General features: G+C 42.7%; 3 protein-coding genes across 6 annotated transcripts; 1 reads left to right on the forward strand and 2 right to left on the reverse strand.

Annotated features, from left to right (window-relative positions):
• Window positions 1-1,677: 1,677 nt before the first annotated feature.
• LOC112884151 (phosphoribosylamine--glycine ligase-like) lies at window positions 1,678-5,424 on the reverse strand. 3 transcript variants are annotated; one of them, XM_025949504.1, is made up of 5 exons: window positions 5,357-5,424; window positions 4,605-4,862; window positions 3,701-4,071; window positions 2,813-3,343; window positions 1,678-2,340 (listed from the first exon to the last, which is right to left on the reverse strand). In XM_025949504.1, exons 2-5 carry the CDS (start codon window positions 4,849-4,851, stop codon window positions 1,927-1,929), a joined length of 1,563 nt encoding a protein of 520 aa, XP_025805289.1. In that variant the 5' UTR covers window positions 4,852-4,862; window positions 5,357-5,424; the 3' UTR covers window positions 1,678-1,926. The 3 variants fall into 3 exon arrangements, with proteins under 3 accessions (XP_025805289.1, XP_025805287.1, XP_025805288.1); XM_025949502.1 differs by having other exon boundaries at window positions 3,701-4,074; XM_025949503.1 differs by having other exon boundaries at window positions 3,701-4,074; window positions 4,605-4,869; window positions 5,382-5,419.
• Window positions 5,425-7,148: 1,724 nt separating this feature from the next.
• LOC112885882 (translocase of chloroplast 90, chloroplastic) lies at window positions 7,149-10,956 on the forward strand. Of its 2 annotated transcripts, none has more exons than XM_025951568.1 (3): window positions 7,149-7,301; window positions 7,466-7,599; window positions 8,336-10,956. In XM_025951568.1, the coding sequence occupies exons 2-3, from the start codon at window positions 7,482-7,484 to the stop codon at window positions 10,567-10,569; spliced, it is 2,352 nt and encodes a 783-aa protein (XP_025807353.1). In that variant the 5' UTR covers window positions 7,149-7,301; window positions 7,466-7,481; the 3' UTR covers window positions 10,570-10,956. The 2 variants fall into 2 exon arrangements, with proteins under 2 accessions (XP_025807353.1, XP_025807354.1); XM_025951569.1 differs by having other exon boundaries at window positions 7,166-7,301; window positions 7,472-7,599.
• Window positions 10,957-11,626: 670 nt separating this feature from the next.
• On the reverse strand, window positions 11,627-17,714 carry LOC112888031 (protein SUPPRESSOR OF GENE SILENCING 3 homolog). The gene is made up of 6 exons (XM_025954367.1): window positions 17,584-17,714; window positions 15,069-15,901; window positions 14,067-14,361; window positions 12,757-13,001; window positions 12,385-12,542; window positions 11,627-12,114 (listed from the first exon to the last, which is right to left on the reverse strand). Exons 1-6 carry the CDS (start codon window positions 17,627-17,629, stop codon window positions 11,895-11,897), a joined length of 1,797 nt encoding a protein of 598 aa, XP_025810152.1. The 5' UTR covers window positions 17,630-17,714; the 3' UTR covers window positions 11,627-11,894.
• Window positions 17,715-18,095: the final 381 nt, after the last annotated feature.

Genomic DNA, 18,095 nt, shown 5'->3' on the forward strand with positions numbered 1-18,095 from the left:
GGAGGACCCCAGGTGACGATGGTCCTGGCCCACGGCGCAGGACCCTGCCTGGCGGGCGGGTGCCACTTGCAGGCCGGCGCCCCTCATCAGGCGCCGTATTCACACTTAAGGCGGTAAACCTCTTCCTGGGGTCTACGGGAAAGGCTATAAATATAATAGACGGGCAATGTGTAAAGGGATCGAATCGAATCGACTCAAACTCAGACTCAACTGAATACACCTACCAACTCCAAACAGGACGTAGGGTGTTACGATGATAGCGGTCCGAACCTATCTAAACCACCTTGTCGCCCGATCGTCACACGGTCGAAATCCTACTGCGTGTTACACCCATGGCCGAATCTCGAAACGGGGGAATACACGAGATATAGATGAAGCACGCAACCATCTAAGTACGGAATTTTAAATGAAAGATTTGGGTAAAACTAAATTTTGTTTAGGTTTTCAGCTTGAACATCTCCCATCAAGGATATTAGTACATCAGTCTGCATATATCTAGAAAATTCTTCAGAAATTCAACATGGATAAATCATATCCATCAAAGACACCTACGGTCATTCGATCTCTTGATATGAATAAGGATCAATTCAGACCTAAGGATGAGAATGAAAATGAAGATATCTTAGTGCCATTGGAGCGCTAATATATGTCGCAAATTACACCAGGCCTGATACTATATTTGTGGTAAACTTACTAGCTACACATACCGCAGCTCCAACAAAATGTTATTGGATAGGAGTTAAGAATATCTTCAGATATCTTCAAGGTACACAAGATCTTGGTTTATTCTATCAATTTGATCAAAATAAAGCTATAATCGGATATACAGATGTTGGCTATCTATCTGATCCCCCACAATGCCAGATCTCAAACAGGCTTTGTATTTTTACATGGTGGAACAACTATATCATGGAGATCATCCAAACAAACTCTAGTAACCACATCCACTAATCATTCTGAAATAATCGCATTATATGAAGCTCACGTGAATGTGTATTGCTTTGCAGAATGATCAATTACATACAACAGTCATGTGATATTAGTTCAATCACGAAACCAATAATTATTATGAAGATAATTTTGCTTGGATTGTACAAATGAACGCAAGTTATATAAATAGCAATATCATAAAACATATTGCTCCTAAATTATTCTATTCTCATGAGCTATAGAAAAATAGAGAGATAGAAATCTTGCAAACTGAGTCATTTGATAATCTTACAGATTTATTCACAAAGTCCTTACCTACATCATTATTGCAGAAATATATTTTTTGGAATTGGTATAAGATGATTTAAAGATTTGTAAGTATCATGAGGAGTAAACCCTTGATATAACATGTTTATAATCTTCTGATTATAAAATTGCACTATTTTTCTAATGAGTTTTTCTTATCAAAGTTTTCTCTCTTACATAGGTTTTTAATGAGGCAATATGCTATCAAGCAATCATATTGTGATATCAATATTTTCTCCTATTTTCCCAAAAGGGTTTTAAAGGAGTTTTTTCTATGACATATCCATACTTCTTATATTTTTTTGCATAGGGTTTTTGAAAGAAATATTAACAAATTATTTACAAGATCACAAGAAGAAATTGATAAGGGGGAGTGTTGTAAAATATTTCATTAGTGATCAATTATTATATTTGGTTAATGATGCCATTAATCACCCAAGAGGCCAACTCCAAGGGACATCATGCCCTTTGGGCTTGTATATATATATGTAAACAATCCCAAAAATGAGAATTACTTGAGAACTCTTACACTCTTGTCACTTGTCATTCTCTTTCACTTTTCACTCCAACATATACTTTCATACTCCATCGTCATGCACCCACAACAGCAGCTATTGCTGCAATTTCGTCTTATTTTTGCCTCACCATCGCAAATTTGACATAATTACAGAGATCAGGGGACTCTTCTTATCAGTGTGCAAACATATGCCGATGTTTCAGAGCCCTCCAACCAATGTCATGCCTGTAGAATCCTTCTGGCCAGTCAACAACGTCGAGCGCATCATAAGCTTTGGCCCTTGCTTCCTCGATGTCCTTGCCCTTTGCAGTGACCCCAAGCACGCGTCCTCCAGCCGCTACAAAGTTTCCATCTGTATCAAAGGCAGTTCCTGCATGGAATATCTTTACTGCAGGAGAAACCTGCTCAGCTTCGTCAAGATTTTTTATTACAGTCCCTTCCTTGTAAACCCCTGGGTACCCTTCACTTGCCATCACGACCACTGTTGCCAACTCAGGCGACCAGGTTAGTGAAACCTTGCCTAGTTCTCCCTGGCATGCAGCAAGGAGAACCTGTGCCAAGTCGGACTCTAACCTCATCATCAGAACCTGAGCCAAAGTAGATGAATCAGCAGAGATGAGTTCACAAAAAATTGAGGTTGTGAACATGACAGCTATAAAACTAAATAATTTCCTAAGAGATATTTGGCCTTTCGTCAGTCATTTATTTCTTTAAGGAGGCTACCATATGAAGTCTAGGTATTACAATGAACATGCCAGAAACTTTCATCACTCAGAACTGCTAGTGTTTGCGAAATGTTACTTGAAATCACATAACAATTTGGGCATTTTGTTTTTGAAATATAGATTCAAATATTAGATTGACATTCAGAATATTACTGCATGAACCTTATTAGATGACAGTCTAGCATATGACTACTAATGTCATGAGTCCAAATAAGCATACATAAATTGTTAGTATATAAACCCTATAGATATATCGAGGACCAAAATTGTCCAGGTGTTATATGCTGTAAAGATATGCTAACTCAAGCGAGCAGTAATATAAAGGACCACAAACCTGACATTCTGGATCTCCAAATCGTACATTATATTCAATAAGCTTAGGAAGTCCAGACTTCTTGTCAATCATAAGCCCAGCATATAACACACCAACAAATTTACATCCTTCTGCCGCCATACCTTTAACAGTTGGGAGAATTATACTTTCCATTACTTTCTTCTTCAGTTCTTCTGTCACTATAGGTGCTGGCGAGTATGCACCCATACCACCAGTATTTGGACCAACATCACCATCACCAACTCTTTTGTGGTCCTGGGCAGATTCGAGAGGCAAAGCAGTTTCTCCATCTACTAATGCAAAGAAAGAAGCTTCTTCTCCCTCTAAAAACTCTTCAACGATAACGTGTGATCCAGCAGAACCAAAAGAGCCTTCAACCAGCATAGTGTCTATGGCTTCAAACGCCTCATCTAAAGTCATAGCAACAACTACACCTTTCCCAGCAGCCAATCCATCAGCTTTGACAACTATAGGGGCTCCTTGATCCTTTACGTATTGTTTAGCATCAGCAGGGTTTGTGAATGTTCGATACTGCACATCCAGAACATAAGTACTCAGTTTGAATTGTAAGATGCTTAATGGAAGCAAATAGCTAACAGGTCCTTAATGCTTAACAAATGAAATCTACTCTGTAAATAGGTAGTGATTAAAATTTTAAAATAGATGGGAATGGATAAATGGACTCCTTGATCCTTAACAGATGAAATCAGATTATTTTTTAAGCACTCAGAGGTAAAAAGGTACACATAGTAAAATTCGCACATAGAAAATAGTATTGGTATCTCATACATTATATAGCATAACCTAATCGGTTATCGTCTAGCAAGCAAGTTAATTTTAGCTCAAGCTTAATAACTGTATAACTTCACAAATTAAAAGAGAAAGTACCTTTGCTGTGGGAATGTCGTACTTATCACACAGCTTTTTCATGAAGTCCTTTGATCCTTCCAATGCTGCAGCTTCTGATGAAGGTCCAAAAGTAGGTATTCCAGCTTTAACAAGGTCATTTGCAAGACCAGCAACGAGAGGTGCTTCAGGTCCAACTACGACTAATCCGACACCCCAATTGTGACAGAATGAGATGACAGCTTCGCTACTAGTTATGTCCAGGTCTGGTATACATGTGGCATCTCCGGATTGAGCAATGCCAGAATTACCAGGAGCACAAAAAACTGCATCACAGGATGGAGCGCGTTCCAAGGCATAACATAGAGCATGTTCCCTTCCTCCTCCACCAATGACCAGTACAGTCACCCTCTCTTCTGGATCAAAAGAACAGAGCGATTAAAAGATTTTTCTTAAATTTTCTCTAGTGATCAGAGAAAAGGTAACCCTTATTTTTACTAGTTTATCACGTCACTTTATCACAGAGTGCATCAAGTTGGAGATTTTCCTCAAAAGGCACCATGTCCTTAGTACTTTGTTAAATGCAATAAAAATTGGAAGCATCATGCATAAAATAATTCAATGAATTTGCCCTGTCTTCTGGATCACAGCAACAGATCAAAGTTTCATAAAGGTTTTTCTCAGTTTGTTATGATTATCAACTAAAAGGCAAGGCAACCCTTGTTTTCTAAAAGTTTATCACACCACCTTATCCCAGAGTCCATCAAGTTGGAGGTTGTCCTCAAAAGACACATCATGTCCTTCGTGCTTCAACTCCAAGAGAGAAAAAAAAATGGAATCATGGTGCTTAAATAATTTAATAAATTTCAACCTCTCTTGTGAATGCAGTAAATAAGCAAATAAAATTTCGTTCGAGTAACTGGAACAGCTGCAAAGAGAATCTTACCAGGAACCTTCAGGCTGCCATTGGTCGAAGAGAGTGCTGTGTTCAGGCCTCTGCTCTTCAAAGCCGTGACGATCAGGTCCGAACCGTACGCACGATTCACCACTCTGATGGGAGAATAAAGACTATCTGATGCCTGAGAAACGGGAAAAGACACTACGGATTTCAGGCAACCATGCCGGTGGCTGTTCCTGAACGCCTTCGGTCCACACTTGAACAAAGCTCTTGTGCTCAGAGAAGCGCTTGCCATCACTGTTTCTTCTGCGGTACAAACGGCAAGAAGAAAGCAGGGCATTCAGTTCACTGGACTAGGCAGAAACAGGGAGTACATTCGCGAGGAGGAAAACACAGTTAAGATAATCTGTGCAGCTCGCCCATGCGTGAGGAACCAGTGCGAGGTTACCCACGCTCGCGTACGCACGGAAGCAAGGCAGCCATTTCCCAAGCAACCCACGCGCGCGCGCGCAAAGTTTTCGACGAAACGCCCGCACGGCCCCTGCACTCTCCCCTGCCCGGCGGCGCCGCCGCAGCAGCGCGATGCGTGCCCCCCGTCCCAGCAAGAGCACGCAGCAAGGACGTGATCCATCCCGTGACTGGAGATTCGGGCTAGGTCGCACTCACGCGCACGAGAAATCGAACCGCGGGGATGAGATGAAGAGACGAGGAAACCGCCAGCCCAGCCAAGAGGTTAACCGGGAAGAGAAAATCAACTAGGAGCTATAGCTGCTGCGCTCGCGAAACGGAATGCTCGTTACCTGCGGAGGAGCCGAGTCGATGGGGGGATTTGGAGAGGAGGCGAGGAGCGGTGGGTTTCTCGGCGGCTGCTGCGTTGGCCTTGGCTGCGGTGGCGCGCCGCCGCTTTTGTACTGCAGCCTGCAGGCGCGCGGTTTGATTTTGCATTCCGGTCCCCGGTCTGTACAGATTTTGTACAAGTGTCACTCACCACAAATGTTCGCAGCCAACACGACTATTATAGAGAAAGGCGAGGGCAGGCTCGGAAATGTGGCAGGATGGGTGAAGTGAACCAGGGGGCGTGCCCGCTGGTTGAGCAAAACGTGCAGCGAATCCTGGAGGCAGACACCGGCGGCGGTCCGCTGATTCTCAGCGGGTCCCTTTCTTTCTTTCATTTTCAGGCTGCTGATCATCGATCGATCTCAATGTGCAGGTCTGAGAGGGTGTTCGGTTGCAGCACTGATTTCCGGTCCGAATCATATTGAATATTTAATGCTAATTAAAAAGATTAAATATGAGCTAACTGCAAAAACTAATTGCATAAATGAAGATTAATTCACGGGATGAATCTATTAAACCTAATTAATCCATCATTAGTAGATATTTACTGAAGCACAATATTATTCAATTATCAACTAATTAGGTTTAATTGATTCGTCTCTCAAATTAGTCTTTATTTATGCAATAGATTTTATAATTGATCTATATTTAGTACTTCTAATTAGTATCACATATTCCATGTGACTAAAATTTAATTGTAAGAAACCAAACAAACCCTGAATCTATTGGTACCATACCTATATGTTACTCATTAGGGCGCTGTCGAGGTTTTCTTTGCTGGCGTCGACGCAGTCGATGTTGGGCAACTTTGACGCTGCATTGTGTGATGTATAATCATAACATCAGCATCCAAGTGTTGGAGCTTAAGGTCTGATTGATACTGGAGGAAGGCACGATCGACTTGTTAATTTACTAGAGTGAATCCGTGGGTACCTATTGTTGGCTGGCTCCACGCCGTTCTTATACTTTCTTTTGACTATATGGAAAAGTAGGAAGTCGCAAGAAAAAAGTAGGAACCGGTTTCTATTAGCTTGATCAGCTTGATCAGGCAGTTGAGTTCAGTAAGACTCACTTAATATACTAACACGGATTTCATATTCGAAATTTAAACTACAATCACAGAACATTTAAGGCTATACCTATCCTTTTTTCTGATTTAGGTCTACGATTCCTTGTTGCAATCTGTGAAATTATTTTTATGTGAAGAATTCGATTCATGTGATAAAAGCCTGTACCATGGTAAAAATATATGTGAAACATCAATAAACATTAGCATTTGTTTGAGAAACAAAAATTTATTCTGGTTGTTTGATTTGCATTGTAGGAATATATTCTCAACGTCAGTACGGATACTATACATTGCATCTCCTTTTTACTTTTTTGTTTAAAAAAAGATTAGACAATCTATTAGGACCACATTTTATTATAACAGCTTTAGCGGATTACTCATATTTTATATCAAAATACCTCACTCTTCATAGCCAATAATTATTTTTCATTTCTGATAATAGTTGCTATAACATATTGCCAAAATCATATCACCGGTGGATACGGTAGTGAATGGATACCCTTCATCTAATAAGAGGAAAGTATCATCAATAACTTTTGCTAATAGGACTGAATTGGTAATCGGCTGATTAATCTCCCATCGCAAAAAACTAGAGTAATGCTAACACTGACTATAAACTCTGCAATTGGGCCGACCTGCCATGACTCGTCCCGGTCGCTCTCGTCTCCCCAATCCCCACCCAAATGTGACAAAAACGAGCGCTCGCCGCCGCGGAGTCGCTCCTGTCCGGCCGAGCGAGCCACACAGAAAAGATAAACAAAAAAAAAAAACCCACCGCATCTCCAACATCCCCTCCTCCCAAGAACGCGGCGGCGGCCGCCGGACGCCTCTCCGACCAGGTAGCATCGGATTCCGCAGCCCGGCCCCCGGCCCGTTGCGATGCTCCTCATCGTCTTTAAGTGGGCGGTTCGAGGGGAGCGGGGAGGGTCAAAGATTGGGTTTTTTCTCGCGCTTCAACCCGGGGAGAGATTTGTTCTCTGATTTGTCCCGGCCTCTCCTCCAGTTGCAGGTGAAGGAGGATGATGATGAACTTCAGGGACTGGATCTCGTTCCGGCTCGGGTCGTCGCTGCTGTCCGCCAGGCCCTTCGCGCTCTCCTCCGGGGACGACGACGGCGCCTCCGAGGGCGACGCCGATGGTACCCTCTTTTCCTGGTGATTCTTAGTTGAACAACGACATTGCCGGTAGTCAGAAACGTTGAATTTTCATTCCCAACAGCAGTTCCATGCCTCAGGGCTCAGGCGGCTTAAAAATCCTGTTTCTGAAATGCCATCATGTAGTCTAATTTGCTCCAGCAGAATATTCTTGATGGTTGTTAGCCTTAGAACCTACCTTTGAATCACCTTCTGCAATTCATTCCCGCCACGGCGGTCTTGTCTAATTCGCAGGGTGTGTGTGTGTGTGTGTGACCGCAATGACCTTTCCTGTCCTTCATAAAACTAGCATAAACTAGTGTGCTTGATTGCTTGCATGGAGAGTTGCCAAATTGGTCCGGCATGTGTACTGGGTTCAAATTTTGGTTACTGTTATCAGGCTTCTAGCATGTTTTAGCATTTGTTGGGACTTTTAGCATATATAAGATTTATTAGGATTAAGCCTTGCAATTGTCCCTGTTAGAATGCATTGCTGTTTCATTCCGTTATTGTATATGTTTCTGCATTCCGTGGTGTGTGCTTGCCAAAAACAAAAGTTGTTGTGTTTCTTCTTATTTTCTGTCACCTATCCTGATTACCTTTACTGTCATGAGAGGCCCTTTTGCTACTTATAATTTTCAATTCCATCACATATGGGCATGTTTCAAATTCTATGTTACACTTTTACCCTCCTTTACATAATAATCTGAATGTTGCTTGCTTGTTGAAATTATGATTCAGGTACAACACAGAATGAGTTTGTAGAGACTGTTTCTGCCAATAGATTTCCTTCCAATGATACTCGGGTGTTAGAGGTCACAACCAACTCTAATGCTGGTGCAATTTATCCTGCCCCTGTTCAACAAGATAATGATAACAAGAAGTCAGATCCAGTGATGAAAGTTGAGGCGCTTCAAATCAAGTTTCTGCGGTTAGTACACAGGACTGGAGTGCCTCCCAGTACTGATGTTGTTGCGCAGGTACTGTACAGATTGCAGCTTGCAAACTTGATTAAATCTGGTGAATCAGATGCCAGGAGAACCAACCTCGGTATCAACAAAGCTAGGGTTATAGCAGCACAGCAAGAAGCACCGGGTGGGCCTGATCTGGACCTCCCCTTGCGGATTCTTCTTCTGGGAAAGACTGGTGTAGGAAAGAGTGCCACAATCAATTCGATTTTTGATGAAAGAAAGGTTTCTACTGATGCACTAGTTCCTGCTACTCATAGGATAAAGAAGATTGAAGGAACAATCAAAGGAATAAGAGTGACAGTTATCGATACACCTGGCCTGACGCCTCATTACCTTGGCCAACGGAGGAACAGGAAGATTCTGAATTCTGTCAAGTGCTACATTAAGCGATCCCCACCTGATATTGTCTTATACTTTGAGCGACTGGACCATATTAACAGCAGATACAGTGATTCCCCGCTGCTGAAGCTTATGACTGACATCTTGGGTTCTTCAATGTGGTTCAATACTGTCCTTGTTATGACTCACTGTTCCTCATCTCCTCCTGAAGGGCCAGATGGTTATCCTTTAGAATATGACGCCTACACTCGTTACTGCAAGAATGTGGTGCAGCGGCATATTCAGGCAGCAGTCTCCAACACTCAGCTAGATAATCCTGTTGTTCTGGTAGACAATCATCCTATGTGCAGACGAAACACCAAAGGTGAAAGAGTTTTACCAAATGGGCAGGTATGGGTATCAGAACTGCTGCTGCTGTGTGGGGCAACTAAGTTGCTGGCAGAAGCAAATTCCTTGCTTAAGTTTCAAGATAGCTTCGTACTGTCACAGGCAAATAACAGGCTACCTTCACTGCCTCATCTTCTTTCTTCACTCCTTAAGCCTAATTCTTCATCAAGTTCGGATGGTATTGACAGTGAATTGACAGAAATGTCAGATGAGGAGGATGAGTATGATCAACTACCACCCTTCCGCATTCTGAAGAAATCTGAATATGAAAATTTGACAAATGACCAAAAGTCTGCATATCTTGATGAACTGGACTACCGCGAGACTTCGTACCTGAAGAAACAGTGGAAGGAGGGAATCAGAAGGCAAAAGCTTACTGAAGTGCAAAATGATGAAGTTGCAGATGATTATGAAGAGGGTGCGTCCCCAGAGGTTGTGCACATGTCAGATATGGAAATTCCACTAAGTTTTGACTCTGATTATCCTGTGCATCGCTACCGCCACATCATAACAGATGATCAGTTGTTCAGACCAGTTTTGGATCCCCAAGGCTGGGACCATGATATTGGGTTTGATGCAATCAATTTTGAAGCATCTCAAGAGTTGAAAAAGAATGTCTCTGCGGCAATTGCAGGTCAGATGAGAAAGGACAAAGAAGACATGTATGTCAATTCAGAATGTTCAGTAAGTTATTCTGATCAGAGGGGCTGCTCCTTGATTGGGGGTATGGATATGCAAACGGCGAGCAGAGATTTGGTTTGTACTGTTCATGGGGATGCCAAGTTCCGCAATTTGCCTTGGAACACTACTGGAGGTGGCATTTCTGTTACTAAGTTTGGCAACAAGTACTTTGCCGGGGCCAAGTTAGAAGACTCTGTTACCATTGGGAAGCGAGTTCAACTGGTAGCCAATGCCGGTAGAATGGCTGGCTGTGGACAAGTGGCACATGGAGGTGGCATGGAGATAACTGCACGGGGGAAAGATTACCCTGTGAGGGAAGAGCGCGTCACATTATCTGTCACCACTCTGTCGTTCGAAAAAGATACTGTAATTGGGGCCAACCTTCAGTCAGACTTCCGAGTGGGCCGTGGATCGAAAATGTCAGTCGGCGCTAACCTAAACAGTAGAAACTTAGGCAAGCTCAGCATCAAGACTAGCACGTCAGACCATGCTGAGATGGCTCTGATAGCAGTTGTCTCGTTGATCCAGTTCTTTAGGAGAAGATCAGGAGGAGCTGATAAAGGCGACCAGCAGTTTGACACCTACCTGGATGACTAAATAACAGATACAAGGATAAGACAGCCATACTGTGTTTTAGATGTTCAGCAGCACCAAGATTCACTGCTACTTTGTGAAGCTATGGCGTTTCTCCGTCTAGGGTTCCAACTTGTACAGAATTCTTGTATATGAGTTTTGAGTATAGTTATGAAGGTTGCATTTTCCATGAGAAGAGTTGTTCTGCCTCTAGGCCAGCCACTAGGGTTTAATAATGTAGTAATCAGGAAGTTTTGAGTTTTGACATCACAGTGTTTAGCTTTGGGGTTGTGCGTCATGTATCACCCATTGTCATTTTTTTTTTGGCTCTCTTCCAAGTAAAAGGACAGATTTTGTTGATGATACAATTTTAGCCCACATATATGGAGGAAAATGTAGCATTTCTCATCATCCTTTTGTTTCGAAAGTAGAACATGGCTATCTTTACCTTTTTTGATTTTAATGCTTTGTTGCTTACAAGATCTCCAAGAGTAGGCTTTATTTGCGCAGTGCAAGAAGCTCATGTGTATAAGCAAAGATGGAGTATAGTTAAAGAAAACGTTAAGGATCCTTAGGCGCGAGCGCCGTGGCAGTCTTTGCAAAGCAGGCAAAACTTTTCAAGTTCCTTGCAACAAATTTCAACCGGACACTTTATTTTAACCACCTCTACAGAGTAATTAACCGGTGTCCACCTTGTGCATGTTTTCTCGCGAGAAGTATGGTTTGCAGTTTCAGGCCCTTAGTCTGTAGGAACTAGTTCTGCGACCGGAATCTACAGCCTTCTCTAGCCAGTGATGCCGAGCTGCCGATCCATCAAAAGCAAGGAGGTAAGAAAGGGTCTCAACAGCCTACTATCATTCTAGTGGCACTGAAGTTATGGAAGCATCGAAACGGATGTGGTTCGGGTGCTGCTGGCGCCAAAGGGCTCGTCAGCATATTAGGCTATTTATTAGCTGCGCATGCTGGGTGTGATCAGTCATAGTAATGCTATCTATCCCCCCCGACCATTTAAGTATTCTTTCAAAGCCATCTGCCTGTAATACTGAGAGCGTTGTTCGCATTTGACGCAAAGCGCAGGATCATAGAGGATAAACTAGATACCATATTCCATGTAGAAGTTTCTCAAGCTTGCCCAGTCTTTCATAAGCTCGATGCATACACTACGATAGAGATATACTACGGGGGCCATATAACGCTGCGCAGGTTCAAGTCTCCAGATCACGCACGCGGACCAAGTTTTAGCATCATCTCCCGAACGTCTAAGGCATTCGTTTATGCCTTCCGGAGCATCAGCATCTAAGAGATTGCTCCGAGAAGGGGACTCAAGGTAAGCCAAGGGAGCTTGCTCTTCACGAGCTAGAGGCCTGGAAGGTGTCCGGCTTGTGCTTCTCCATCAGGCCTGTCAGGGCAGCATCGAGCTCCTTCTCCAGCTCCAGCTCCTTCTCCATGTACTCTTTCTTGAGCTTAATCTTCTTCTCCTCGTGGGCTTTGATCACCTCATCCCGTTCGGCCTCAAACTCTGCCACGTCCTTAACCTGGCCGTCGATGAACTTCTGCACATGTTCCTTCCTGCACAAGACACAGCAGGGAATGAGAATGTAAAACAGCAATTGACATGTCCTTAGAAATTAAGATGCCTACAAGAGATGATTGCAATCTTAATGAGTGATGCGTTGAAATATGTATATATTAGATGATCAAAGGAGAAAACAGAAGCAATCTTGGCAAGTGATGCATTGAGACGCAGCATTTCCATCCTCAAAAGAAATGCTTCACCATATTCATAATTCCAATTGAAGGTATGGCACAATACCATCCAACTGGGAATTAGTCACCCACCTTAGCCTGCGATCTTCGGTAGTTCCAGAATCCACATCAAAGCGCCTAGCCTTTGAGCGCTCCTCCTGCAGCAACTTTTCAAACTCCTTTTCTTTGGCCTCTGTGATCTTGTGAAGACTCTCGATTTGATTATGGAAAAATTCCTCCTGGTATTTCATCTGCAAAGCATGGAAAAAAGGTAAGACAAGGGGTAACATGAGATAGATGGTAGCATGAATCTTACTGCACAAGTTTTGGAGTACAAAAGAGAAAGTGTAACTCTCCCAGCAAATTCCTAATCATTTGGTACTCAAGTCATTGCCACGGAACCAGTGAAAAAATTGTTTCGTGTGCAGATATGCTTTGGTAGAAAATAATACATCCGTATATTACCTCTTGCTCATACTCCAAGTGCTTCTCTTTGGCTTTATCTCTGACAAATTGATTCTCTTCCATAGTCTCACGAAGCCTCTGGGTAACAACACCCAAGGTATCTTCGACTGCTTTAGAGCGTTGCTCTGTCTTAACCACCTTGTTCTTCAGATAATTCAGTTGCTGGTTGTCCTCACTCATCTGTTTCATTGGTATCACCACCATCTCATTGTAAGACCTCATCTCGTACTTCAGACGGCTTTTCCCTGAAATTATAGTGATGATGAAATATGTCCAGCTAAGTTAGAAAAACCAGGTCTTGTCCAGCTGATGAATCAGAACTAGTGAGGCTTGATGTTTGTGTTACGGAAATACTACACTAGTTGAACTTGGAGCCTTCTTTTCAATAAACAGGTCACAGATTCCAATTTTCAATGGACCCACTGTACTGTTTGATAAGTCATACAAGAGAATAATTTACCATTCATAATGGAGTATCAAGAGCGGTGAGTGGGTGATGCATTGCTTTGATGATTCACAAGTTATCATCATTCAGGAAGCAATCTAGTGGCCTTCTTGGGTATGGGATTGGGATTATCCTTATGGCTTAGTTCAAAAGACTAGATCCCAAAATTCCTGTGGCAATCCTCCCTCTCTAAACAGACCTTAAAGAGGAGAGCTGTAGCTAAACCAAAATGGATGCTCAGAATTGATTGGCCTGTGAGAAGGAAAGAAATCTGTGGGCTAGAGTATCTTTCTTGCTCAAAGTAAGAGTCAGTTCTCAGTTGTTGTGCTGATCTGTGGAATCAGTTAGTTGGCGGAATAAAAATTTTAGCAAGATTTTGCTGTTATCACTCTCCATACACAAGATGTTTTCCATCTAAGTGCTGCATCCAGAATTACAAATAAAAAGGTGCTTTAGAAAAGCCTAATTCCAAACAGAGTTATGTTTTAAATACCAAATGAAATAATATTGACATTATGTTTCAGGCACCATAAGAACCCACTTAGCCTTCATAGATTAAGCAGGACGAAAAGGAAAGTTGAAAGACAACTGAAGAACAAGCATAAAGAGAAATAATAGTACCAGCATAGTGTTCAAACACGCATTATCAGTGGATGAACAAAATGATTGCTAGAACTAACCAGCATGAACAATATATCAATGAAATGGAACAATAGAAAATATCCAACTTCACATGTTATTATTTCACATGCGTACAAGTTCTATTCAAAGTTGACAGCAACAATTTCAAGGCATATCTCAGGGAAAGGTTTCACTAGATCCAGTTGTTTAGAATCAAAAGCATTAATTTTATAAGCAATGATACCTTGGCAATGTTTATTGAACGTCTCCATATCCTCTCTGTTTGCTAAGAAACCATATAGCTGTCTTTTCCCGCCAGGAACAAATGGAACCCGGCGGAGCTGCCATGTATTTCTGTCTGTACCTTGCGTAATAAAGTGCCTATGCAGACGTTCCGCCTCCATATAGCCAACAGCCGAGCTTTCAAATATTAACACACTCATCCCACGGTGCCCAGCAGGACCATAGGCATGACGTGCTTTAGTCGCAGCATATTCACCAAAATAATCGAGGAGCTCTTGGTTCCCCATGCCCTTCCACTAGAGCATGTCCAACAATAAATAGAAATCAGAATACAACTTAACCGTATAGAGCTATATAAAAGGTCATTTTATATAAAAGCCAAGAAAGTCACATATATGATCTACAGCTGGTTGCTCCAACTATATATGTCTATATCTAGTAAACGCTAAGTAGCAGAAACAGACAATGAGTGCAACAAAAAAAGAGTGGGAAAACTATAAAGAGAATAACTATTGCAGGTTAGCCTCCAGCCAAATGGTTATTTGATAGTTATAAACATTTTAAAACACTCAGCTCAAAACTTGTAGGGACACAATTCGCACGGAGCTGAATTTTAAGAATGCTAATTAACTATAATAGTAAAGAGGACCAATGGGGTCAATGGACAGTGTATAAGACAACAATATAACATCTAGGCAAAGAAAGATAACGACATATTCATAGTAACTGATACACATAGGAAGCATGTTGCACCTTTATACAGTCAGATCAAATGCTCTAACATGATGCATAAGTATAAAGTTATGGTTACAAGGATAGAGGGAACCAAACTGCAAAATCTGTATTTAAAATTCAATAGCATTCAGAAGAGAAGAATATTACAACCAACTTATCTAGTCACAATTAAAACATTATAATCTCCGGTATACAAGGAACCTTAACATGAAACGATACATAAAACAAACAAGGTATTGACATAGTTAAAGGAGAAAAAATTAGTCACCTTATCATCGTCGTCTTTTTCCAATAAGGTGTTCATGACAATAACCATTGGTGGCCACACAATCTCACGATCAGTGCTTTCTCGCAGTCCTTTCCATTTCCCGAACTGTTCACCAGCTGGTACCACCGAAGTACCCCTGCGAGATAGCTCCTCTTCCAGCAATGCAGCCAATTCTCGGTGAAGCTTAACCCTTGTAGAACCCTTTGTTCTAGCATGAGTCATCAAAGGTTGCAGCCCTTTGTACCAGTCAATTGCCCCAGGTCCATTCTTGCATGCTGGACAATGCCATTGCCTAGTCTGTTCATTTATCTGATCCACACTCAATGCATCCAAGACTTCAAAGAAACTTTTGAACCACTTGTTCATTTTTCGAGTCTCAAAGCTTTTCTCACTTGCATCAGAATCATCATCACTGATATCATCACTCAAATCATCATCATCATCTGATGCATAATTACCATCGACATCCTCCACCTCAGGGTCACAACCAGATGGAGGAACATCATCCCTCTCACCTTCAGAACAAGATGGGCGAGACCTGGACTGCCACTGCCAACCATTTGCCAGAGGTGGAGTCACAATAGGGCGTGGCGCTTGCAGTTCTCTTTCCATAGCCCTTGTTTGTGGTGGTGGCCTAGGGTTGCCTCTGTTAGCAGCACCATAATGTGAAGATTTAGCCTGACTGGTTCCAAAAGGTTGTGAGGAACCATTGCCACCCATTGCTGACCTTGCTGTGTTAGGTGCAGCATTTGTGGAACCCCATGGTGCCCACTGTCTCCCAGCTGCTTGCCCTGGTTTCTTTGACTTCTTACCAATGGTTTCCCAGCCGCCATCTGTATGCAGGGTAGGATTATGCAGTGATAGACAAATTAGTCCCGGCAATTACCTATGAAGAATGGCAAGAACTGCATACTCGACTTTGGAATAGAATGATGATACAGTTTCGAAATGATGTGAGCTGAGCTGCATAAACTAGGTTATGGTAAGTCTGCATCTATCAGAGTTCTATCAGTAGCTAAAACCATTAGCCAAAAGGTAGCACACAGATCTAATTGTCAAGAGAAACATCTATTTCATTACAGGCTCAATGCGCATCAAGATATCACTAGGTACTGATGGTGCATTTGACATGACATGGGACAAGCTGGTAAAATGTTTACATCTTGCACAATAAACAATGGCACTGACTATTAGACTATGTCGAAAATATGCATATAACAGTCATAAAATGCATACAAACAATACCACAGTAGGAATAACATACTGCCATCACACAACTCTATCATTTTCATCAAGTCTTTTACTCCAGAGTAGTTAAAATAAACAGAACAGTAGTTACCAGACAGGCAGTGTCAAACCAATGTGCGCTAGCAAACTTTTTCCCACAATTCATTTCAGTTATCAGTAATTCAATACGTTACCAGGCTCCATGAAAGAATAAAAAAAAGTCAAGCATAAGCTAAATCAGGGAGCAACAGGAACAAAAACAAAAAACAGTCACCAACAACAACTATGCAACTAAATTTAAGAGGGGATAACTGAATGATTATATGAATTGACTAAAAAACACGAAATGCCTTCATCGAAGTCGCAACACAATTCGAATCCCTATGCAAGACATGATCCCAAGTCCCAACTCACAGACAGGAGAATTGAATCAGATAATACAACATGTTAAACAAAACAGGACAACCGCAGAGAATGGAAACTAAGAGAGTACATGCCAATCACAAAAGGCCAGAGCACTAAAAGGGCCCTCTAAATATCATACAACTAAGACAGTAAAATCACCTAGCATCCTAGCATTTCAATAAAAATCCATAACTACCACGGGCGGGAACTTAATAGGCCCTCATTTTGTTAGGATAACAGGAGATCCCAGGAATGCAAGGGTCTATTTACTATTACAAAAGCCAGTAACATATTCGCCACAAATTATTAACTCAATGGAATGTATCTACAATTTCTTATAAAAAGAAAAAAGTAAAACGAAAGGAATATGCCTAACGAAATATGCTTCGTACGGAACACACAAACCCCAGCTAAATGGCTAAATCCCTCCGAAAACAAAAGAAAAAAAATCAAGAGCGATCCCCAAGTGCAAACAGGTGAAACCCCAAACGATAAAAGAGAAACACAAGTAACACCATGGATCCGCGCAAAGGATATGAACAAATTGAACGCCCAAGTAAACCCACCGATTCCGTACGCACGCAAAGCAGCATTCGCCTCTCGTCCCCAAACGCCAATCGCTCCAAAACATTGAAACAAACTAAGGACCCAAAATTGAACATCCCAACCCCGACCCAGCAAATCGCCCGCACCGCGCGATCACCGAATCAATCACCTACACGAACCCGCACGCACGCAAGAGACGAATCAGATTCCCGGAACAAAAATTCCCCGCACCGCCACCCTAAACCCTACTACCCCACCCCCTAAACGATCCGACATTGCACGATCCGTCCACCCACAGAGCACGAGGAGGGAGGGGCGGAGAGGGGGAGGTGCTCACCGGAGCAAGGAGGCCCGCCGCCGCGGCGATCGCCGGAGCCAGACATCTATCGATAGCGCGCTCCTCCCCCTCCCCTCCTTGGCGTAGTGGGGTTTTACGTTTTAGAGATGGGGGAGTGAGGCGAGACGCCGTGATGGTTAGCGGAACGGAAGCGGGGGCCGGGCTATATATGGACGGAGACCACCGGACGGCGCGGGCGCATGGTGTGTGCTCGTTTCGCTCACCACCCGTTCCATCTCTCCCTCGACGACTCAACTCACTGACACTGCGGGTCCACTTAAACTGTGGCCTACATTACAGTTTCTAGGGGTAGCTCCTCGCTGCGTTGTGACGAGTCCTGGAGACTCGTATCCCGAGGGCAGGCGGGCCCACTGTATCATACGAGATCAATGAGTGGCGCTGCCAAGTGGGGACCGCGTCCCGTCCTGCTGACTGCCAGTTCCTCGTGAACGTAGTCAACAGAGTCATCCTCCTTCAAGCACGGCGCGAACGAGGGATGGGCCCGCACGTCA

This window comes from Panicum hallii, chromosome 3 (genome assembly GCF_002211085.1).
Source record: "Panicum hallii strain FIL2 chromosome 3, PHallii_v3.1, whole genome shotgun sequence".
Classification (NCBI taxonomy): domain Eukaryota; kingdom Viridiplantae; phylum Streptophyta; class Magnoliopsida; order Poales; family Poaceae; genus Panicum; species Panicum hallii.